The sequence below is a fragment of the Oryctolagus cuniculus genome, chromosome 9 (genome assembly GCF_051225735.1).
Source record: "Oryctolagus cuniculus isolate XC-2025 breed Fujian yellow rabbit chromosome 9, ASM5122573v1, whole genome shotgun sequence".
Classification (NCBI taxonomy): Eukaryota; Metazoa; Chordata; class Mammalia; order Lagomorpha; family Leporidae; genus Oryctolagus; species Oryctolagus cuniculus.
Window position 1 is genome coordinate 11,111,685 of NC_142875.1, and position 25,019 is coordinate 11,136,703.

The 25,019-nt window shown below is 40.4% G+C and overlaps 1 protein-coding gene across 4 annotated transcripts in view; it reads right to left on the reverse strand.

Annotated features, from left to right (window-relative positions):
• The window catches only part of ITGBL1 (integrin subunit beta like 1), a 262,924-nt gene that overhangs the window by 61,840 nt on the left and 176,065 nt on the right, over window positions 1-25,019 (reverse strand). Inside the window, exon 8 of one of the 4 annotated variants that reach the window (XM_089303452.1) lies at window positions 1,584-2,134. The exons of the other annotated variants lie outside the window; for them this stretch is intronic. Within the exon in view, the coding sequence (XP_089159578.1) occupies window positions 2,052-2,134 (83 nt within the window). The 3' untranslated portion in view covers window positions 1,584-2,051. Of the gene's footprint in view, window positions 1-1,583; window positions 2,135-25,019 lie in introns of those variants that run through there. 4 annotated transcript variants of the gene reach the window in all.

Consider the following 25,019-nt stretch of genomic DNA (forward strand, 5'->3'; position numbering starts at 1 on the left):
ATATAAAACCATCGTACAAAGCATCACTTAACATTTATCTCAATTAAAATGGTTTTGGAAATTTCAGAATCTCATGAGAAAATCTCCACAGTACTATGAATGTGAAAGAGCAATGCATTTTTAGAAAACAGCCAGCTGTATCTCGACATCTCTATCCTCCCATTCCCACTCCTCAGGCACCGTTCACTGGATGGGATACAGCTCACAAATGACCTTGCACACAACAAACCAGCATTTTGTGAACTGGGTACAGTTATTGGTGGACACAGGGATGTGGGGCCCAGCCCTGACAGCTGCTGGACAAGGTGCCACCTTCCCTGAGTTCTAAGTTGGCCTCCGTGGGTGTGGGACAGGAGAGGAATCTGGACTTACCATTAAGGCCTAAAAAATGATGGATTGGAAAATAAGGAAATGAAATTTGTATTTTGGCAGGATTATTGACATCACTATGGAGAACTTGTAAATCGAAGCATACAAGATGCCATTAGGAAGGTCATCCAGGGAGACCACAGAGAGGGTCTCAGAGGGTCTTAAAGTGACTCCATCAAGAGTTATGGTTAGGCTGGCGCCGCGGCTCACTAGGCTAATCCTCCGCCTTGTGGCGCCAGCACACCGGGTTCTAGTCCCGGTCGGGGCACCAGATTCTGTCCCGGTTGCCCCTCTTCCAGGCCAGCTCTCTGCTATGGCCCGGGAGTACAGTGGAGGATGGGCCAAGTGCTTGGGCCCTGCACCCCATGGGAGACCAGGAGAAGCACCTGGCTCCTGCCATCAGATCAACGTGGCGCGCCGGCTGCAGCGCGCCAGCCGCAGCGGCCATTGGTGGGTGAACCAACGGCAAAAGGAAGACCTTTCTCTCTGTCTCTCTCTCTCACTGTCCACTCTGCCTGTCAAAAAAGTAAAAATAAATAAATAAAATAAATAAAAAAAGAGTTATGGTTAGAGGCTGCTGCTGTGGCATGGTGAGTTAAAGCCCTGATCTACAGTGTCGGGAACCCATATGGGTGCTGGTTTGAGTCCTGGCTGCTCCACTTTTGATCCAGCTCACTGTTAATGCACCAAGGAAAACAGCAGCGGATGGCCCAAATGCTTCGGTCCCTGCACCCATGTGGGAGACCCTGAAGAAGCTCCTGGCTCCTGGCTCCGGCTTGGCCCAGCCCCAGTAGTTGCAGCCATTTGGGGAATCAACCAGTGGATGGAAGAGCTCTCTCTCTACCTCTAAAACTCTACCTTTCAAACACATAAAATAAATCTTTACCCAAAAAGGGGGCGGGGGGGAGGCTAGGTTTAGGCAGAAGTATGAGAGGATCAGACATGAGCTCATTTGACTGGAAAAGATCCAAACAGGTATAAATTCACAGGAGGAATATTACCACCCATAGGGCCATTACTTTGAAAACTGTTTTAAAAATTCTAGCTCGAAAGAGAACCCAGCTATTTACTCTCTCATTTTTCCTTTAAGCCATTTATTTAGGGACACTACTTATATATATATCATATACTTTAATTGAGGAAGATAGAAATAAACAAGTATAAAGTAAATATTTAATATGATTTCTCATAAACAAGCCACCAGTACAAGTTGCTGACTTCAGGATTTTATTGTGTACTTCAGCTCCGCAAAATAATATGAAGACATACTTTCTCTGTTTTGAATGATTTCTAAGTTCACAACAACTGCATCAATTCAGACTTCACCATAAAAATATGAATCAGAGAAACAGATGTTTTCACATTTGAATTTCAATCAAAATTTAAAACCTGTGAACGTAAGTGAGCAGATGTTCAAAAGGCAACAAGATTCTAAAACTGAAATTATTCATTTTTGATTCATATGTATACTCTTTATTAAGAGGAAAATACATTTATCACCATTTTAATTATGGCTCTTCTTTTCAATCTTTAGATTCTTAGGTAGGTGTCTTATATTTCTAGTCTGTTGAGCTTTATACCATTTTTAATGAACATACAGAGAAATGCACAAGTCATGAATGTATGACTCAATGTTGTAAAGTGAAGAGCTCTACATAACATCCAAATGAATAAATTCAATGTTACCAGGAACATCCAAATAACTCTCCTCTTGTGTCTCTCAGCAAGCAGCCCACAAAGGTCACCACGACTCTAGTTTCTGTTGCTATAAATCAGACAGAAAATACTCCCTTAGTACCTAGTATTGTTGGAAGTGTAATTATCAAAATTACTCTTGTGTTGTTTTCTAGAAACAGTCTAATAATTTGGTTTTCCTCAAATGCTTTTAGATATATTCATTGATGAAGAATGACAGTTCATTTCCTCTTTTCCATTCCTCACATCTTTGATATTTTTCTTGCCTTTATGCACTGACTTGGTTCACCCAAACAATGATGAATAGCAGTAGTGTCATAAGGGTCCTTGTCTTATCCCCTGTCTACGGGCAAAATATTTAAATATTCGTCTTTCATTCTTTCTCTCTTCTGTTATGCCCAATCTGCTATTAAATACACCACTTGAGTTCTCAATATTTGCTACTGCATCCCTTTGTTGATATTAATTGCTGATGACATTCTACTTCTTGACACATTTTTCTTAAACATAAATCACATATCGTTCATAATTCCAATTACCTATATCACACGTGGGTTTATTTCTATTATTTGCATTTCCCAATGATCTCAGTTGGCTATGGTCTTATTTTGGGGGAGGGATATTTTTATTTAATTCAGGACTCTGTGGAGGATCTGCATGGCATAATGATTTTCATGAAATAATTTACCCTATTTTGTGGCAAGTATCAAAATTAGGGGTAGACCTCCTCAATCCAATCAAGGATTAAGTTAATTCCAGGTCTGCTGGGTTTGTTCTGCCTTTGAGTCACCCACATATCACCAGGCTTCTGTGGGTCTTGGAATTAAGTATTTTTCTTCCTAGCACCACAGAGTCCATGAAATTCTAATCCGAAGGGAGGAAAGAACTTCCACTTTGACTATGACCTTGTCTAAATAAGATCGGAGTCAGCGAACTCAAAAGGCTTCCATAGCCTTGGCAACTCATGGCTAGAGCCTAGGGTGATTACTGACGCCATAAACAAGAGTGTCAATTGTTAAGTCAACAACAGGAGTCATTGCACTTATTCCTCATGTAGGATCTCTGTCCTTAATGTGTTGTACAATGTAAATTAACGGTATAACTAGTACTCAAACAGTACTTTACACTTTGTGTTTCTGTGTGGGTGCAAACTGTTGAAATCTTTAGCTAGTATATACTAAACTGATCTTCTGTATATGCAGATAATCGAAAATGAATCTTGATGTGAATGGGATGGGAGAGGGAGCAGGAGACGGGAGGGTTGCAGGTGGGAGGGAAGTTAGAGGGGGGGAAAAGCCATTGTTATCCAAAAGTTGTACTTTGGAAATTTATTAAATAAAAGTTAAAAAAAAAGAAATTCTAATCACTCTAATAGTAATATTCTTCTTGGTTTGCTAGTATTTAATCTTTCACTTTTGATGAACTGACCAATTCCTTGTCAAGAAAACAGGATGGACTATCTGACTTACTTCCCTGCTTCTCCTTCATCTCCGAAGTCATGTTCACACCAACACTCAAGTGTTGGTGGCTTTGTGTCAACCTTCTCTGTTTTGTCTCCATCCTCCTAAGATCCCCCAATGCTCTAACAGCTTCTCTTTTAACATAAAAGTCCTCTGTGGGCTTCTCAGCCTCCTTCCCTACACAAAGTAAAAGTCAGAAAATGGCCTGAGGGAAAATCACTTCACAGAATGTCAGGTTCACACTCAAATTATCTTCTCATTGCTTTGAGAAGTTAGCTTCACAATCCCTGATACGCCTCCACAGTATCCCAAATCCTTCAGATAGTTTTATTTTATGGGCGATGGCACATTTCACACATCTTTTCTCATGTCTTTGGAAGTAGCATTACTAAAACTATTTCATGTAAGTGAGAAATAGAATATTAACTTTTAAAATCAGTTTTCAGTTAATTCTTGCCATATAAAATCTTATACCAAATTACAAATTATAGACAAATATATTTTCATCACAGAAGATTCTGAAAGTGGAAAGTATTCATTTAAGCAATTCAATCTTTATTACAATTGAATTGCTTGAGATTAATTTATTTCTCTGATTACAGTAAATAGTTTTAAAAATCTGTTCTCATGATCATGTGACATTTTGCTATCATTTATCCTAGAAATCAGCTTCACATATCAGTTAATAATGATCAAGATAGCCCAGCTCTTTATTTATTTTTTTTTAAGATTTATTTATTTATTTGAAAGGCAGAGTTATAGAGAAGTAGACAGAAAGAGACAGGTGTCTTCCATCTGCGGGCTCCTCGGATGGCCACAACAGCCAGAGCTGTGCTGATCCAGACCAAGAGCTTCTTCTAGGTCGCTCACACAGGTACAGGGGCCCAAGGACTTGGGCCATCTTCTACTGCTTTCCCAGGCCATAACTGAACACTGGATCGCAAGTGGAGCATCTGGGACTCGAACTGGCACTCTTATAGGATGCCAGTACTGCAGGCAGAGGCTTTATCTGCTACATCACAGCACCAGCCCCTTTACTTATATTTTTTTTATTTGACAGGTACAATTTACAGACAGTGAGAGAGAGAGAAAGGTCTTCCTTCCATTGGTTCACCCCCCAAATGGCCGCTACGGCTGGAACTACGCTGATCCGAAGCCAGGAGCCAGGAGCTTCTTCCTGGTCTCCCATGCAGGTGCAGGGCCCAGGGACTTGGGCCATGATCCACTGCTATACCAGGTCACAGCAGAGAGCTGGACAGGAAGAGGAGCAACTGGGACTAGAACCCGGTGCCCATATGGGATGTCGGTGCCACAGGAAGAGGATTAACCTAGTGCGCCATAGCACGGGCCCCTACATTTTTAATGATGGATTATTTTCAGTGACACCACCACTCAGATTCTATCCATTTTACATTTTTGGCCTATGTATGTGCTTCTATTCTTTCTTTTGAATAGATTATATGCAATATACATAATATGAAACTCCGTGTGTTTTGAATCTTATTTTACTTATTATACCATGAAAATTGTTCATGTCTTTCAAAATCCTTTGAAAAGATTTTTTTTTTGACAGGCAGAGTGGATAGTGAGAGAGAGAGAGACAGAGAGAAAGGTCTTCCTTTGCCGTTGGTTCACCCTCCAATGGCCGCCGCAGCCGGTGCACCGCGCTGACCTGATGGCAGGAGCCAGGTGCTTCTCCTGGTCTCCCATGGGGTGCAGGGCCCAAGCACTTGGGCCATCCTCCACTGCACTCCCTGGCCACAGCAGAGAGCTGGCCTGAAAGAGGGGCAACTGGGACAGAATCTGGCGCCCCAACCAGGACTAGAACCCGGTGTGCTGGCGCCACAAGGTGGAGGATTAGCTTAGTGAGCCACGGCGCCAGCCGAAAAGATTTTAAATTCTTTTGTTTTAGCTTGCATCAGCACTGTTTTTTCTTAATCACATAATCCCATTATTAAATATTTAGGTAGTTTTCATTTTGTCCACCATTAGCAATAAAGTTGCAACAAGTACCTTATATGAGCTGTTTTTAAAAAAATTAATGGAAACTGAATATTATGAAAAAACTATAAGAATTTCAAATTTTTTGCACCAAACTGAACTTAATTACATTATACATAAATTTGTTGAGGTATATTTGTAAATCAAATTTCCAAATTTACATATATATACTTATATTTAATTATATATAATTATACATGCATTAGGAAATTTAAATATTTTTGCATATTTTTTAACTTATGATTTATTTATTTATTTGAGAGGCAGTTACAGAGAGAGAGAGAGAGAGAGAGAGAGACACCTTCCATTTGTTGGTTCACTCCCCAAATGGCCACAATGCCAGAACTGGGCTGATACAAAGCCAGGAGCCAGGAGCTTCTTCTGGGTCTCCCACATGGGTTCAGGGGCCCAAGCACTGGGGCCATCTTCCACTGCTTTCCCAGGCCATAAGCAGGGAGCTGGATCAGAAGGGGAGTAGCTGGGACATGAACAGCCACATGGGATGTTGGTGCCGCAGGTGGAATCTTAAGTTATTACTACTCAATGCCAGCCCTATAGGTGTATATCTTAAGAACTCTCTCTCCCTTTAGGTAAGGTTTAGATAACTTGTATCAGACATATAATTTTGGGACTTGTTTCATATTAAGAATGCTGTTTTTTTTCTTACTGAAACACAAGGGAGAATAATTATACATAGTGGCCTGTAAAGGAAATACCAACTACAATACAGAGAAGAAACTCAATGGGGTGGTAGAACAGATGGATGAGAGAAGGATGCACTACAGACAAAGGTATGATATCTTGAAAAGAGAGCTTAGAACTCACATGGACTAGGGACACAGCGCAGGCTAACAGGCTCTAGACAGACATCAATCTAATGGACAGCTCAGGGCCCTGTGCAGCAGCCCCAGACCTCCCTTGGACTATACTTCATTGGCACTAATCATTATTAACTTTCATTAGGCAGACCACAGTGCTATATTGCTTGTGTGGCAGAACTGGAGACCACTGCTGCAGAAGATCAGTTGGATGGAAAAAAAAAAAACAAAAAACAAAAAACTCTTAACATCAAAAGCTACTCTCAAAACCTCTCCCCTAGTTAGTTGTCAAAAACAGGAAATATCCCTTACAAACAAAATATGGGAAGGTTCGCTTATAACACAGTTTCCAAAACTCATGGTCCTTGCACATGTGTCAGCAAAGACCTGTGTGCCCCTTGCATGAGGCTGTCGGAGGGTACGTGTCTTGAAGTGACCAAGCTGGAGCCCATTCCTGGCCTTCTCACCTTCATCTCTAAGTGTCCAGGCAATATAATGATCTCCTTATCGCTTTGGGACAAATCTGTTTTACTCAGGTTTGAATGTGCTCCACTAAAAAGCACTATTTTGCTCTTACAGGGAGGCATGGCTAGCATCCTGTCTAATGTGATACAGATCAATAAGCCATAATAGAATGAAAAAGAAGCCATTAGCTTTACCCTTGGCATTGTCCCTTCTTCCTTCCTGAGGCAGGGGTATGAGTCTGGGCCACAGTATATATGTGGAAGACGTGAGGGAAACATGTTCTCACCCTAGGAATGCAGGGCCAAAACAAGACTGACCGCCTGACGACGTGGTACAGCTGGCCCAGCGGCCCTGAACTGCCTGGCTCTGCATGTCTACAAAAGGGACCCCTCAGAATTTGTTCAGACCCTGCTTTGACTTGGAGAAAGGAGCCAAAATTTACTCCTGACTGATTCAATCCTCTGTGTGCGCCTTTGACTATATGATGGCCACTTCCCTCTGCGGCCACTTTATTTCCATTACATTCTTGTTTCAATAGCTTTCTCTGAAATTCTCTCATTTTTCTCTCCAAGAACCTAGTGCTTAACATATTACGTGAATTAGAAATCCTAATATTTTCATCATATAATTCACACCACCTAATGTGTTCATTTGTCAATTGCTTATTTACATTAATGAGGAAATACTACTCATCCAAAGAAGAGTTACTGGATTTTGAGTAAACAGAAAATGAGGTGTGGGGAGCAGGGTCCATCTCCGGTAATATGGCAGGGCCCGTTGCCCAGGAGACAAATAAGTACTAGGACTGTGGACAAATAAATACTGAGGACAAATGCTGAGATTACCGAGACTAGACTAAACTACTGGAACTGCTAAGACTAACTCTATGCATCTAATCTCCCACCATAAACGCTGAGAGGGAGTAAACAACTTCCACACAGCTGCCCCACCAATTCGACTAACAAGCTGCAGGAGCTGATCCTGCCCCTGATTGGAGGAGAGCAGCATGCTCAGCGTGTGGGGAGAGAACACCAGCAGAGTTGGGATTGGTGGAAGAGGACTATAAAGGAGGAGAGAGACAACATGCAGGAGAAACATCTGAGGAACCCCTGAGAGAGCCGGCCGGCAGTGTGCCACTCCTCTGCAGAAGTGGGGAAAGCGGCGGGGGTGCCGCCCCTCCACGGAGGCGGGGAAGGGGCGGCAGCTAATCCGGGGAAGATCGGGGAAAGAAACAGCAGCAAATCCATTGCCACTCCTCCGTGAGCCTGCGGAGCGAGCGACAGAGAAGCATGGTTATAATCTGTAAAAATGAATGCATGTGTTTTTTTTGTAATATGAAAATTTACATTAAAAATGACTGACTTCCAAGTATTCATGGAATTTCTAAAAGAGAAATTTAAGTCTTTATCTGGCAGGTTTTGTTTACATGTTTCCTCAATGTGAATTTGGTAGATTTTATTTTTCCCTGGTGTAATCTCACTTGAGGTATAGAACAGTGAGAAGTCGAAGTATATCCTATTTATCTTTGGTGCTGTATCAATATCCATACATATCATGATCATTTGTTAATAACCTTTATCTTTGGCAGACCTTAGACATTATTTCTTATTTATAGGTCCACTTATTAGATATTAGTGGTAATATTTAATGTCCTCTTCCAAATGCCACAAAAGACAGAATTAAACCTAGCCACCTCCCTCTATTTTACAAATCAAGCTGTCAGGCACTCTGATAGGGAAAGAACAAACCCAAATATTTGCAGCAACCAAGCCTGCCAATGTAGAGTGAAGGTGCAGAGTACATATTTTATGCTCCTCTGACTGTAACAAACAAGTACAAGGACAGCTGGCAGGTTCATGTCAAGGGGCAACAGGGATTACAAAAGCCAAAGGGGAAGGCATTCAGCCTTCAGGGACAGCAGCCACCCACCGTTCAGCACAGGCAGCATGGCTAGCCAGGGATCTATGCCAATGCTGCCAGATCCTCCAGGTTTTTTGAGAGTTTCCAGTAAACTAGATGTTAATCCTAACATTGTGTTGGAGCTAGCATTACTTGGGTCAGTCTGGAAGACTCCCAGCTTACCATGCCAGAAAGAGAAGGAACCTGGTGTCCATTAAGAAGTCACAGCACTTCACTGCGAAACCACAATCGCCAAGCACATGACCCCAAGGCAAGAGCCAAAGGCTCTCCAATACCCCTAACCACACAATGAAAGGGGTACAGCATCTTAGGGCCCTTGGCCAGACCCCCAAGACAGCAGAGGTCAATTACAATAAAGACCCAAGAAAAGTTGAGGCTCAGGACCATGGTAAACTCATGGAACATGGCCATGTCCTGTGGCAGATGTGCATTCATTGTACTCTGGCAACAAAACTATCCTGATTTTTTCACAATATTTGAATTGTTTATGCATATTATTGATACTTCATATTAGTTCATTTTTATTGTATCTGACCTACTAACTTCATGACTAATATAAATCTTTACATTTTACTTTATTGCTTTACATCAATTTGTAATTTTTAAATTTTGTTCAGCTTTAAATATAAATTATGTTTTATAAATACATTCTCTCCCCTTTAAATATGTAAATCATTTTAATATAGAAAACAAAGAGGAGGTTATTTTTGTAAACCTGCATGCTATAAAAACCATTTATTTTACATTTATCCATTCTGATAGTACATAACATGTAATTATGTATAATATGTAAGGATATAGATCATTGAACATATTTTCTCCATGGTTACTGTGACTACACAAAAGGGAAAAAAAGCTGTCCTCTGAAAACTTTAAGTCTGAATTGTGAAAGGAATGAATTGTAGAAGAACGCCGTCTTCCACACGGAAAGCGCTCCACTTCAATGAAGAACAGGCTGTTTGCAGTCAGTGATTATTATCATTCAACTGTTGCTCACTGGATTATTGACTGTTGCACAGAAATACAAAATCTTCAAATTTTGAGAAGGAGGAAATGAGAGAGAAGAATTTATAAATGAGGTACTGTTCTAAATATTTTCCTTTTTATTTACTTATATTTTTTGAAAGGCAGACACAGAGGTCTTCCACTCTCTGGTTCACTTCTCAAATGCCTACACTCGCTAGGATTCGGCCAGAAGTCAGGGGCCAGAAACTCAATCTGGGACCCAACGTGGGCTGCAGGGACCCCGTCAGAACCCAATTTTTGAGCCATCACCTCTGCACATTAGCAGGCAGCTGAAACTGTAAGTGGAGAACTCAAATCCAGGCACTCAGGGATGGGATGTGGTATACCAAACAGCATCTCAGCCACTAGACCAAACTTAGGTCCCATGCACTAAACATTTTGTAACAGGATGCTATTTAGCTTTTACAACAGTCTGCAAGAAGACAGGCTGCAGAATTTGCAGGCCTTGGTGAACAATAAAACCTGAAGCCCACTGTACAAAATGTCTCAAGACTTCCAAGACGGTGGTCAACAGCAGATTGTTAGACCAAGCAGAGCTCTCAGGAGCCCCGGGAAAGGGGCAGTGGCACAGTCTTGGGCCATGAAGCTTTGCTGGGCTTGTCCTGGTGGGTGTCGCATGCCTGCTGCTCAGGGAAAGGAAAAAGAACCTGCAGGGATCACAAGACTCTCCAGAAGTACAGAGTGGATCCGGCTGGCTCTCCAATGGCCTCCCAAGCCCTGTTCCAGAGAATTTCAAAGCAGCTCATTCTCCTCAAAATTACAATAAGAAAACAAAGCCTTAGACTTCACTTTCCATTAATCACAGAATAAACCTCATCCGGACAATGTAAGAGAGAAACACATATGAAGGAAATTAGGAAGGTACAGTATCCAGAACTGAAAATAAAAATCATATTGGCACTTTAGACAGCACTTACTTTAACTCCTTTAATACACAAAAAAAGGAAACAAAGAAAAAATGTGCAGACATGAAAAATTAAGAGAAATGCATATGTATGTTTTCACCTGATTCATGAACTTACAGGTTATTATCAAACTTGCACATTACTCATTTGTCATTATTGAGTGAATACTGCTATGTTTCAGACACCTGCTCGTCATCCCTTCATCACAGAATAACACTGCGTTTCTGATCTATGTCACACTCACAGAATTCAAAATATGAGGACATTGCAAGTTCCTGCCATTTTCATGTTCACTTCCTTGTTGAGAAGAAAGATTCTCATATGCGGATAACAAATGTGAAAAACAACTAAGGAATACTTACACTCGGAAAACAGCAATAAGAAAATAATATCGACTACAGAACAACCCACAGGGTGTATTTCAAAACCCTTACTCATAAATACCATGTATGAAAAGTACGTTGTAGCAAAATGCATGTTAATACTATGTTAATACTAAACAGTAAAGTAAGTAAATGTTTTTAAAAAGGATTTTTTTTTTTAATTTTATTCTCCCTGAAAGGGAGAGAGACAAAGAGAGATTTTCCACCTGTTGGTTGAGTACCTGAATTCCCACAACAACCAGAGACAGTCCAGGCTGAAGTCAGGAGCCCAGAATTCAGTCCAGGTCTCCTATGTGAGTGGCAAGGAACCAAGTACTTCAGCCATCATTTGCTAGTTCCCAAGGTGTGCATTAGGAGGAAACCGGATTGAAAGTAGAGCAGCCGGGACTTGAACCAGGCACTCCAATATAAGGATGTGGGCGTCCCAAACCACAGTTTACCCACTGCACCACACACCCATCCCAACAGTGGATTTTTTTCATCAGTCACCAGCTATTTACTAAAACACCAAGTTAACTGTTCTATGTACTACTTGAGGGGCATAAGACCACTGAGATAAACAAACAAAAAGAACCTATTCTCTTATAATGTCTATACTAAAGGGAGAAATAAACTTCTAGAAGTACACAAATAAATCTGTGTTATGACTCAGGAAGCAAAAATGTTATAAAAAGAAAATACCACACAAAGGGAGACACTGAGAGAGGGCTTGGTCTGGCTAAATTAAGTGATCTGAAACTCTGTGTCCTCCAGAAGTGAAAATAATGCTTTCTACTCAGCAGACTCCCCACGGTGTTAATTATAAATCTGAGAAAATCTACATTGAATAAATAAAAAATGTTATCACCAATGCTGATTTCATTCCTTAAATTATGAAAAATAAGAAATTTAATCCTTCAACTCTGAATGCTTTATTCTGGTATATGAATTTTCTCCACAGCAATAGAACACACTGATTTTCATGGAGTGGTTGGTTATCTTTCTGAAGACAACCAATGCAAAAGCTCCTGGTGGTAAAAGTATAATCAGTGTCACTTGTGAATATGAGCAGGGAAGATTATGAGCTGTCAAGATTTTCCAAAGCTTCTGACCATGAGAGAATGATCAGTCCATATGCTGTATTTAAAAACCCAGCTGAATGGATAAAAATAGTATTTAACTTACACCATCATTATGAGCTGAAGCAATTTATTGAACCCTTCAATCAGGAAAGGAAACAAAAGACGGGAAATGGATGAGTGACTCATTCCTTCATGTGTTGTCTACATAGAGCTATTCTGATAATTGGATGATCTGAAGTTGAAATGAAATCGCATTAATGCATTTTAGAGAGGAGGCGACCACAAGATGTTTCCAAAATGAAAACAAAATGCTGTCAGGGGCTGAAAGAATACAACAAAACGATGGCTCATAATTCGAAACACACAATGCTTGTATGTGATGAATACAAAACGCAAACTAAAATACATTAAAAACAAAAAGCAAGGATGGAACGTCCTCCTGATGTCTAAAAGCTCCGCACTGAGACCTCACATCTATTCAGTGTAAATACTGTGCTTTAGAATAAATCCCAAAAGCAAATATTTAATTCCTTTTCAAATATATTTGGAAGCACAGTAATTTCAGAAATATCTTTGGGCTATAATTTAAATAACTGACTTGATCATATTTCATATGAAAGAACTTGGAGATGACTCATCCAATTCCAAACGACAATGAAATATGTGTATTTTTGCTTCTTGTGAAACATTTATTGGTATCTTCAAATACCACTTATTCAAGCAACTCCATCCCACAAATTTCAGAATAAAAGAAAACTTTGTCTTTGGAAACGACTGGCCATCAGCAGAAAACACTATCCAGAAAAATCTGGGAGATGTATGAAAGTTTTAAGAATATTCCTTTTCCATCTGATGAGAAGATTCTTTTTTTTTTTTTTTTTTTTTTACAGGCAGAGTGGATAGTGAGAGAGAGAGACAGAGAGAAAGGTCTTCCTTTGCTGTTGGTTTACCCTCCAATGGCCGCCGTGGCCAGTGTGCTGTGGCCAGCGCACCGTGCTGATCCGATGGCAGGAGCCAGGTACTTATCCTGGTCTCCCATGGGGTGCAGGGCCCAAACATTTGGGCCATCCTCCACTGCACTCCTGGCCACAGCAGAGAGCTGGCCTGGAAGAGGAACAACCAGGACAGAATCCAGTGGCCCGGCCGGGACTAGAACCCGGTGTGCCGGCGCTGCAAGGCGGAGGATTAGCCTAGTGAGCCGCGGCGCCGGCCTTGATGAGAAGATTCTTAAACAGAACACTTACAGCACAGTATTGTAAGTGTAAAAATCTATATTAGGCCTTAAACTTCAGGAAGAAGGGTTGAAATTTAGATGTGGGCACGTAGGGGTGAGCTCTTAGGAGAGAAACAGGGTTTGTATTCTGAGATTAACTTTTTTTTGCCATAACCATACATATTATCTACTTGCATTACTACTGGGTTTGTCTCTTCCCTTGTTTCGTAATCTGTTGGTTGCTATTTTTTTTTTTTTTACTATTTAAAAAAATAAACAATGTATGCGCTGGGGCAGGTGTCATGGCACAGTGGATTAAACTGCTACTTGAAAGAGCTGTATTGCATGTGAGATTGCCAGTTCAAGTCCCGGGTCCTCCACCTCCGGTCCAGCTTCCTGCTAATGTGGCTGGGAAGCAGATGATGGCTAAAGTACATGAGTCCCTGCCACCCATGCAGGAGACCCCAGTGAAGTTTCCTGACGATTGACTTCATCTTGCCCCAGCCCAAACTACTGAGGCCACGTGGGCAGTTAACCAGCAGATGGAGGGTCTCTCTCATTTTGACTTTGCTCTGTCACCTCAACTTTCAAATAAATAAACTATTAAAATAATAAATAAAAGCAGTTAACTAAAACATGCAACACTATGACTCTGTTCATTTTGAGAGACAGAATTTTTACCTAAAACAAATTACTGAATGATAGCCATTACTATCTCCTTTTTGCATTTGATAATTATTTCAAATAGCTGACTCTTTGAGACAAGCTAAGCAAATGTTGAAAGCCTAATATATGCCATGCAATATGCTAGCTCATTTCATCATCACATCACACCAAGAAGTGACAGGTATGTTCTTCCTTTGTACTTCAAATGCTATCCCTTAAGAACAGCAATGATGTGTGCATATACAAAATGCAGCAATTACAAACGTGGTGCCGTGGCTTTTAGATGGTATTAAATTGCATTTTATTACATTAAATTACCTTTCATTCCTACCAAATTTTCTATAAAACATCATTGGATTTCTTTGAAGAGAGGGCACTGAGCAACCAATGCATGAAGAATATTTTTTCATCATAACTTCTCAACATACCCTAAAATCATGTAAAACTTTTTTTGATGTAGATTTTTATTATAGATCCTTTTTTCTATCCTGATACTAACATTTGGCTATCTATTTTATAGGGTACTAGAAATATTCTTTTAAAAATGATTTTATTTATTTGAAATGCAGAGTTAAAGAGAAAGGATGAGAAATACCTTCCAACTGCTGATTCACTCCCAATTGGCCACAATGGCTAGAGCTGGGTCAGACCACAGTCAGGAGCCAGGAGCTTCTTCCCAGTCTCCCACATGGGTGCAGGGGCCCAAATATGTGGGCCATATTGTGCTGCTTTCCTAGGGCATTAGCAGAGAGCTAGATTGGAAGCGGAGCAGCCAGCACTCCTTATAGGGCATACCAGGAGTAGCAGGCAGTGGCTTAACCTGTTACGCCAGAAAGCTGGTCCCATAAGGCTTTATGAGCTTACTTTCCCTATAATTAAATGGGCACCAAAGGAGGGTTTGTTTGTTTTTGTTTTGTTTTGTTTTTGTTTGTTTGTTTTTGCCACACATCTAAGCCTCAGTGCACAAAATCACCTCAATTCTATCATGAGCAGCTCACTGACATCAGAGTAATTCAAGGGTGAGCAGTTCTAGACAATGGAATATGTACTGTAGAATTCTGGAACATCCACTTCTCTAGGACCACATGGGGTTTGCATATACACCAAGAATAAGAGAGGTGTCTGCTGTACAGTGGTGGGAGTACTTCTATGTGACACAGCCATTATAACAGCAACTGATGGCCTTAAATTATTGTTCCAATCATTTTGACTTTTCTGCCCCATCACAAATGATTTTCAAAGTGAATGCATGTACACATACATTTCAAAGCCAATGCGTGCACACATGCATACACACTTTCATGCTCATGTACATGATGTAATTTTTTTCACACTGTATAGTTTGAAACTATTTTTTGAAAATACCATGAAGTCTTAGTCACGAAAATATCAACATGCATTGAAAATCCAGGTTAACAAAATCAGATCTAAGTGACTTTCCTGCATCTTCTCATTTTGTTATTTTGGGTGATCAATACTTAAAGTTTATGACTATGAAGTAGAGATTATCAAATTAACACTCATGGAATTTTCTGGATTTAGTAAATCTAAACCTTAGGCTCAGTGAAGAGTTAATTTAAGAATTAACTGAGCGGCTGGTGCTGTGGCATAGCAGGTAAGATGCCACCTACAGTGCCAGCATCCAATATAGGCGCTGGTTCAAGTCCTGGCTGCTCCACTTCCGATCCAGCTCTCTGCTACGGCCTGGGAAAGCAGGAGAAGATGGCCCAAGTTCTTGGACCCCTGCACCCGCGTGAGAGACCCCGAGGAAGCTCCTGGCTCCTGGCTTCGGATCGGCGCAGCTCCAGCCACTGTGGCCATTTGTGGAGTGAACCAGCAGATGGAAGACCTCTTTCTCTCTGCCTTTCTTTCTCTCTGGGTAACTCTTTCAAATAAATAAATAAATCTTTTTTTAAAAAAGAAAAGAATTAACTGAATCTAATTACACAAAAAATAATCCAGTGAAGACCTTCATAAAATACATTTGGTATGAGGAGCTAGAACAAAAACTATCAAAGCAGTAGAGTGAAACTTCAGCATCTGAACAAATGCTATGACATGGTACTTTCAGTAAAAGACATAGCAATATCAACACTAGAAAACAGAGACGTCAGAACACATTGCAGTGTGGAAAATCATGACTGGTTTATTACACAGTGGGTGTCTTCCACAGCCGCTCCTGCCCACTTCCACAAACGAAGCAAAATGAAGCTCTTTTTAAGTATCCAATGCACTTAGAAATATTCTGCTAATCTAGAACTAGAATTCAGTGTCTTCATGGAAGCCATCAGAACGTGTGATTTAATCTTTAAATTCTACTTTATGACTGCGAAATATCAGTAATAAACTTACAAATCCATAATCTAATTTAATTTAAAATCTAAATTTATTTTCACTCTATTTGTAAGTAAAAGAAAGAGATTTTCCATCTACTGATTCACTAATCAAATACCTGCAACAGGTGGAGCTGGCCAGGCCAAAGTTAGGAGTCTAGAACTCTACCTGGGTTTCCTGCATGGGCAGAAGAGACTCAAGTACTTGAGCCTTCACCAGCTGCCTCCCAGGGTGCACATAAGCAGGAAGCTGGATCAGAAGTGGAGAAGCTAGAACTGAAGCCAGGTCCTTCAAAAAGGGATACAGACATTCTAAGTGGTACCTTTTTCTACCTGGTTATTGCAGAATATTCTTAAATTTACAAAACAAGAAGTGAGAAGTAGTACTAAGAGTTCCCATATCCTCACACTCAGCACCTACTATTAATATCTCACATTCATATAATAGGCTTCTAATCTAATAAAGGGATTTTATCCTATCCAGAGTACCAGTTTCTCCTCTTATTCCTTGACTTAACAACATGTCATATAAGATTCTGATCCATTCATCTTGAAAATGCAGCATAAAATTAAATGATCATAAATTAACTTTCCCACTAGACAGATGATTAAAGGAGTAGTTGAAACTCTGTTGGATCCTTTCCATCAACTAATTAAAAGGCAGTCTCTCTCCTGAAAAGCAAAAGGTTACTGGTGCCCAAAATTGCATTTTAAGTTTAAATAATCTCTCAGCTAATTTCAGGGACAAGCTGAAAATAGGAATGCCTTTTGTTGCATCGAAAAATAAAATAGAAGGAAAAGTTTCAAAATAAGACTGCATGCCCAATGAAGATATTCTCATCACTGAGTAAACTGTTAATTCTTATTTATATTTTCTAATAGTTTACTAGAAAACAAGCAATTTTTAAAAAGCTTTTATTTATTTTCATCACCAATATTTAGGTAAACATTTTCTCCCTGTTTTCTTTTGACATGATTGAATTATGTCAGAATGAAGCAAGGATAAATATCAATGTTGAAGGCCGGCGCCGCGGCTCACTAGGCTAATCCTCCGCCTAGCGGCGCCGGCACACAGGGTTCTAGTCCCGGTCGGGGCGCCGGATTCTGTCCCGGTTGCCCCTCTTCCAGGCCAGCCCTCTGCTGTGGCCAGGGAGTGCAGTGGAGGATGGCCCAGGTGCTTGGGCCCTGCACCCCATGGGAGACCAGGAAAAGCACCTGGCTCCTGGCTCCTGCCATCGGATCAGCGCAGTGCGCCGGCCGCAGCGCGCCGGCCGCGGCGGCCATTGGAGGGTGAACCAACGGCAAAGGAAGACCTTTCTCTCTGTCTCTCTCTCTCACTGTCCACTCTGCCTGTCAAAAAAAAAAAAAAAAATATCAATGTTGAAGCATTTTATGGTCTGAATTTTCTGTAGTCCCTGTGACAGTGGACAATTACCCCAGGGATCATTCAGAGTATTTGGAATGACTTCCTATTCTCATCTTCCTATAGAATGACTACCTCCTCTAAGTTTGGTTTTATAATAGTTCTGGAGCTAATTCAAACATATAGAGAGCTGTGCATTTAATCTTCTCCACCTGAATGCATACAGATTAAGGAATATATCTGCTGGGACTGGCTCTGTGGCACAGCAGGTGAGGCCGCCGCCTGCAGTGCCGGTATCCCATACAGCAGCTGGTTCCAATCCCAGCTGCTACGCTTCTGATCCAGCTCTCTGCTGTGGTCTGGGAAAGCAGTAGAAGATGGCCCAAGTCCTTGGGCCCCTGCACCCGAGTGGGAGACCAAGGGGAGGTTCCTGGCTCCTGGCTTTGGAACAGCGCAGCTCCAACCATTGCAGCCAACTAGGGAGTGAACCAGCGGATAGGAGACCTCTCTGTGTGTGTAACTCTGACTTCTTTCAAATAAACAAATAAATCTTAAAAAAAAAAAAAAAAAGGAATGTGTCTGCTGTCCTCACCATTGTGATCAAAGTATTTATAAAAGAGCCCTAAAGGAAATGTGTCCTTTTTTTTTTTGCATGTTGAACCCTTTAAACAAATAATAATCATTTCCTTTCCTAAGTTTAGAGACTGAGGTTTTGTTTTTTTTTTTCCCCATACAACTATTTGACATGGGATAATAATGGTTGTAACATGACTAATTTGTTTATCTCTAATGTAGTCTAATTTAAATACTTCATAATCTTATTCATTCTTTTGAAATGTTATTTTTATTATCTTATTTGTCTTACTTATCCAGATATTTAAAAGATGTCTATTTGCTTATTTATTTGGAATTGTTTTTTCTTGGAAGAAGGAGCTTGGAATAGCCCACTGGCTAAATTTTTTGTTCCATATTTTGTATTACAAAATCCTGAAAAAGCACTCTTAATTGCAGAGGGAACACAGATGGGAAACCAACATTATTTTCAGAAAGCTTGTATGCATGATGTGAAACTTCCCAGATAATTGCACAATCTTGTTTTCTTGTGAATACAGTGAATACAATTTAGTGTGTCCCCAGTGTAACCACTAAAATTCAGACATGTACATAAGGCAAAACTAAAGGACAGAAACTGAAACTGAGCACACTTATCTCTAGAATAAATTATGTAAGTAGTACACATGCCTAATCCTCTTATCTTCAGAGTGATCTGTGCTTCCCTAGGTCAGTCAGGTCTCAGACTGAACACCAGGTCCATATCAATTCCCTCTTCTGCTCATCCCATCTGCCCTTCTTCCCTCTGCAAATACCATCTTATGCCCTACAAATAGTCGCACCCAAAACTCTCTATTTTTCCATTTTCTTCACTGCATTTATGACTTGCAAAAGGGTTATTCCTCTGCCTGTTGTTTGTTTATCCACCAGAGCCTCAGAGATCTGTGAGAGCAGGTTCATTTCCCCGTCACTGCCTCCAACCTCCACTTAGCACAGAGTAGGCGTGAGATAAATACTTGTTGAAAGAGTGAATGAATGAAATACTTGAGAAATCTGTAATCTCTTCTCTGATAACATCTTTATTGCAACCTTCCCCATCTTAACGGGAAAGTATCTTAGTGCACACGTCCCTAAACTTAATCTCTTCATTAAAATAAGACTCCTACACACAAACCTTGGATGTCAAGGTTTTACCATTTCTCCCATGAAGATTTCATTTACTGCCTCATTAGCCACCAAAATACCAATGATCTGTCAAGTTATTTTGATTTACTCTACTAAACACTTCTTAAATAGGTTAAGATCATCTTCCCTGTAATCTTCCCTATCTATCATCTTCCATTTCTTTTTTTAAAAAGATTTACTAGCTTGCTTGCTTGCTTACTTACCTGAAAGGCATAGCAAGAGAGAGACCAGGGAGTGAGGAAGGGAATTAGAGACAGAGATGCCAGAGACGGAGATCCTACTTCTTCTGGTTCAATTCCCAGATGGCTGTAACAGCCAGTCTGGACCAGGCCACAGCCAGGAGCCACAGACTCCATCTTGCTCTCCCATATAGAAGGGCCCAAGCACTTGGGCCATCTTTCACTGCTTTCCCAGGAAGATGAACAGGAAGCCAGGTGAGGAGAGGAGCAGCTGGGATTAGAAGGCCAGAATGCTGGCCCTATCAATCTTCCATTTTAAGCACCAAAATCTTAGCTCATCTACTCCAAGATACCTAATTCAATTATACTAAAGCAATTCTGCTGAAGCAGTGTCTGCTATTACCCCTTGCTGCATTAATTCTGTCCATTAATATATTGGAATTAGATAAAACATAGCTATTAAGAAATGTACATAATCTTATTTAGTCATATTTATCTTTCACAATTTGCGTATTATCATGCTACTGTAAAATTGAAAGAAATCTCTTTCCAGAGTTAGTGCAGCCAACCTCCTGTAAGCCTTAATTTCATCTGTATAATCTGAGGGGAAAAATTGCATCAGTAGAATCACTATGTCAGCAATATAACAATCTGTGTACCCCAACACTTGGACTCATAAGTATTTGCCAACTTTCTCTAGATTTTCTTACAATTATAACGTTAAAGTCTTACTGATATACCAGAGCCAGTGTTTCTTGCTCAGGAACGGATTTTCTCATTCTGGCAAAGGAACCATCACTCTGGGACAGACCATTCTATGGTAGAAGGGCAAGGGCAAGAGGGCTGAGAACCCACGGAGGGCTCTTACAGCTTCCACTTAAAACTGTCAAACCCACATTCCACTGTTGTTTGCCTGGCTGAGAAAGCATACAGGACTATGCCTGTAGCCAGTGAGGAAATATCCTAACTTGCCCCTCTATCACAAACAATATGAGTTATATGGCAACATGCATGGAAGGAAGAACTGGGCATGGTGAAAAAATCTACCACCGCACAACACCTTATTCAATAAATCAGCAACATGGCTTTAATAACACACATGGGAAGGCTTCATACTAGACTGTTAAGGAGACTCTACAACAGTATGTGAACATTCCTTGATCTACTTCATCATTTCACAGTTGCTATTCCTCCGTTTAAGTAGTTATAAAAGGGGCGGGCATTGTGGCATAGCAGACTAAGTGGCCACCTGTAATCAGCATCCTATATGGGCGCCAGTTCAAATTCCAGCTGCTCCACTTCTGATCTTCTGATGCAGATCCCTACAAAAGTGCCTGGAAAAGTAGCAGGGGATGGCCCAAGTATTGGGACCCCTACCACCCACAGGGAGACCCAGGTGGAGTTTCAGGTTTCTGGTATTAGCATGGCCCAGCCCTGTCTCTTGTAGTCATTTGGGGAGTGAGTGAAACAGCAGATGGAAATTAACTCACTCCATATCTGTCTGTCTGTCTGTCTGTCTCTCTTTCTTCCCCTCTATCTTTATCCCTCCCTCCCTCTCTCTGTAACTCTTTCAAATATATATATTAAAAATCTTTTTAAAAAGTAGATACCAAAGCAATCAACTTTGACCTAAAGTGGGTATATTCATTACAGGGTAACTAGTGTGGCTTAAAATAACTCAGGCAGCAGTCCCTATCAGTGATATGCCCCAAAACTCAGAACTCAGAAGGGACCTCCCCATAATCTGATATTCATGTATGTTTGAAATACAAATTAAGAAATAAACCAAGGGGCCAGTGCTGTGGAGCAGCAGGTTAAAGCCCTGGCCTGAAGCACTGGCATCCCATATGTGTGCCAGTTCTAGTCTCGGCTGCTCCTCTTCTGATCCAGCTCTCTGCTATGGCCTGGGATAGCAGTAGAGGATGGCCCAAGTGCTTGGGCCCCTGCACCCATGTGGGAGACCCAGAGGAAGCTCCTGGCTCCTGGCTTCCGATTGGCGCAGCTCTGGCCATTGTAGCCACTTGGGGAGTGAACCAATGGATGGAAGACCTCTCTCTGTGTCTCTACCTCTCTCTATCACTCTGTATTTCAAATAAATAAAATAAATCTTAAAAAAAAGAAATAAACCAAACTGGAAAGGAAGTAAAATTGTCACTATTTTAGATTATATGATCTTGTATATAGAATACACTGAAGACTCCACCAAACAGCTATTAGAAACAATAAAAAGAGTCAGCAAAGGTAAGGAAAATTTGTAGCATTCCTATACACCAATAGGGAGTCATCTGAAAAAGAAATTAAGAAAGCAATCCCATTTACAATATCAACCCCCACCCCCAAAAATCCTGAAAATAAATTTAACCAAAGAGATGAAAACCATGAGCAACTTATGGAAGAAATTAAAAAGCATACGAAGAAATAGAAAAGCATCTCATGTTCATGGATTGGAAAACTCAGTAACAAATTCAACGCAATCCCTACCAAAATCCTAAACATTTTTCATAAAACCAGAAAAAATACCACTAAAATTTGGATGGAACCCAAAAGACCCTGAATAACTAAAGTGATCTAGAGCAAAAAACACAGGAAGCACTGCAATATCTGATTCTAAAATATATTATAAAGCTACAGTAATTAAAACAGAATGGCGATGGCATAAAAGCAGATACATAGATCAGTAGGACAGAATAGAATAGAGACCCTAGAAGTAAACCCATACATCTATAGCCAACTAATCTTTGATGAATGTGCTAACAACATGCATTGGGAAAGGGACAGCTTATTTAATAAATGGTGCTGGGAAAATTGGATATTCATATACAAAAGAATGAAAACAGCACACTATCTCTCACTATATACAAAAATCAAATCAAAATAAATTAAAGGCCTAAATGTGAGTCCTAAAGCTTTTGAACTATCAAAAGAGGACATAGGTAAAACACTGAATGTATGAAGATTCTCTAGGTCAGAACCTAAAATCATGAAAAATAAAAGAAAAAGCAGACAAATGGGATTCCATTGAACTAAAGAGTTTTGCCACAGCAAAGGAAACATTAGAGTGAAGAGACAGTCTACATAGTGGGAGAAAGTATTTGCAACCTATACATTTGACAAGGGGTTAACATTCAAAATATATAAGAAATTCAAACAAACAACATCAAAAACACAAAACAAGAAACTAAAAATAATACAATTTTAAAACAGGCAATAGGAGCTGACATTGTGGCTTGGCTGGCATCCCATATGGGTGCTGGTTCCTCTCCTAGATGCTCCACTGCCAATCCAGCACCTTGCTAAACACCTGGGAAAAGCAGTGGAATTAGCCTAAGCACTTGGGTCCCTGCTACTTACCTGGGAGACCCAGAAGAAGCTCCTGGCTCCTGGCTTAGGCTTGGCTCCGCACCAGCTGTTGCAGCTATCTGGGGAGTGAACCAGTGGATGCAGTGGATAGAAGATATTCTCTCTCTCTCTCTGCCTCTCCTCCTTCCCTCCCTCCTTCCCTCTTTCCCCGTCTCTATAAATCTACCTTTCAAATAAATAAATAAACCTTAAAAACAAACTGGCAATATATCTAAAAAGATATTTATCAAAGGAAGATACACAAATGGCCAACAGGGCAATGAAAAACACTCAACACTACTAATCACCACAGGGAAATGCAAATACAAATTGCAATGATATATAACCTCACTCCAGTATGATTGGCTAATATCAAAAACAGAAGAGATAGTAAGTATATGTGATGAAAATAGAATGCTTCTAAACTGTTGTTGGGAATGTAATTAGTACAGCCATTGAAGAGAACATTATGGAGGCTCCTCAAGAAACTAAAAAGAGAACTACCACATGATCCAGCAATCCCACTCCCAGACACATATCCAAGGGAAATTTAACCCATTCCTTGAAGAGACACCTGCATGCATGTGTTTATTGAAGCAGTATTCCCAATAGCCAAGAAATGGAAACAACTGAAGTGTCCAGCCAACAATGAATGGACAAAGCAAATATGGTACATAACACAATGGAACACTATTCACCATGAAAAGATAAAATCCTGTCATTTGCAACAACAGTTCCAGGTGGAATTGGGGGTCAGTTAAGTGAAATGACCAAGCACCGAAAGACATATATGACATTATCTGACTCATCTACAGAGTCTGAAAATCACACTGTCTCTCTCATAGAAGTGAAAAACACAATGTTGATTACTAGAAGCTGAGGAGGAAAGACAGGAGGGAGGGAAGCATGGAAAAGGTTGCTCAAGGGGTACCAGGTTATAGTTGGTAAAAGTCAGAAGTCCTGGGGTTCTACTGCACAGCAGGGTGATGATAGATAATATTAATCTACTGTATATTTATTGAAAACTTAGAAGATAGTATTTTGGACACTTCCATTATAATGCAAAATGCTTGAAAGAATAAATATACTTACCCCAATTGGATAGTTCACAATTTATACATGTATCAAAGCATCATTTAGTATGCTCATACTAAATATGCTAAAATATGCTCATAAATAAGCATAATTTTACATTTCAGAAGTTTTTAAAAATTAAAAATTTCAAAACTAAATGCATAAGACATTGACCATTATTTTTAGTTCTCCCAGTGTCACTCAGAGAAAAATGCTTCTCCAGCAGCCTTCCTCTGTTCTTGGGCCAATGGTAGAATCACTGTCATCCAGGAATCTGTCAGATGAGAATTCAGACTCTGCCCCAGTCCCGCTCAATTAGAACCACAGCTGACTTGCATGAAGTTAGTGAATCACCACTTTGGCATTACCAGCAATGATCGGACACAAACAATATTACCAGGGGAAATTAAACTAAAGGCTGCATTTAGTTGGACTCAGGAATTCTCTACTGAACTAGTGCTTTAGAAGAGTAGCATTCCTGCTTCCAAACTCTAAAACCTTAGTCTGTTTCAAGAAAATCTGAAGAAATGAAAACACTTTGTGTATTTTCCCCTGACTCACTGATTTTGGTTCATGGAGATGAAAGCTGGGTGAGTAAATCCATATTGGTATATGAGGTACAAAAAGTTCACAGAAAAGAATTTATGAAAATATCATGCATGATTTAAAAAATTTTTGTACCAAAATAAACACATTCTAATTGTATCTGCTATATTCACTCCCTGCAACAGCCACATCTGGACCAGGCCTCAGGCAGGAGCTGAATCTAGGTCTCGTGGATGGAAGGGATTGAGTTTCTGAGGCTTCAGTGCTGCCTCCCAGGGTGTGCGTCAGCAGGAAGCTGAACACGGAGAACTGGAACTGCAGGGACTCTGACACGGATGCTGGCGTCCCAGGAGGCGTCTCCGTTGCTGTGCCAAATGCAAGCCCTCTTTGTTTGTGTTTAAAAATTTTTGCAAGGCATTTAAACACAAAAATATAATTGCATATGTATAAAAAAGAGGCTGTTTTA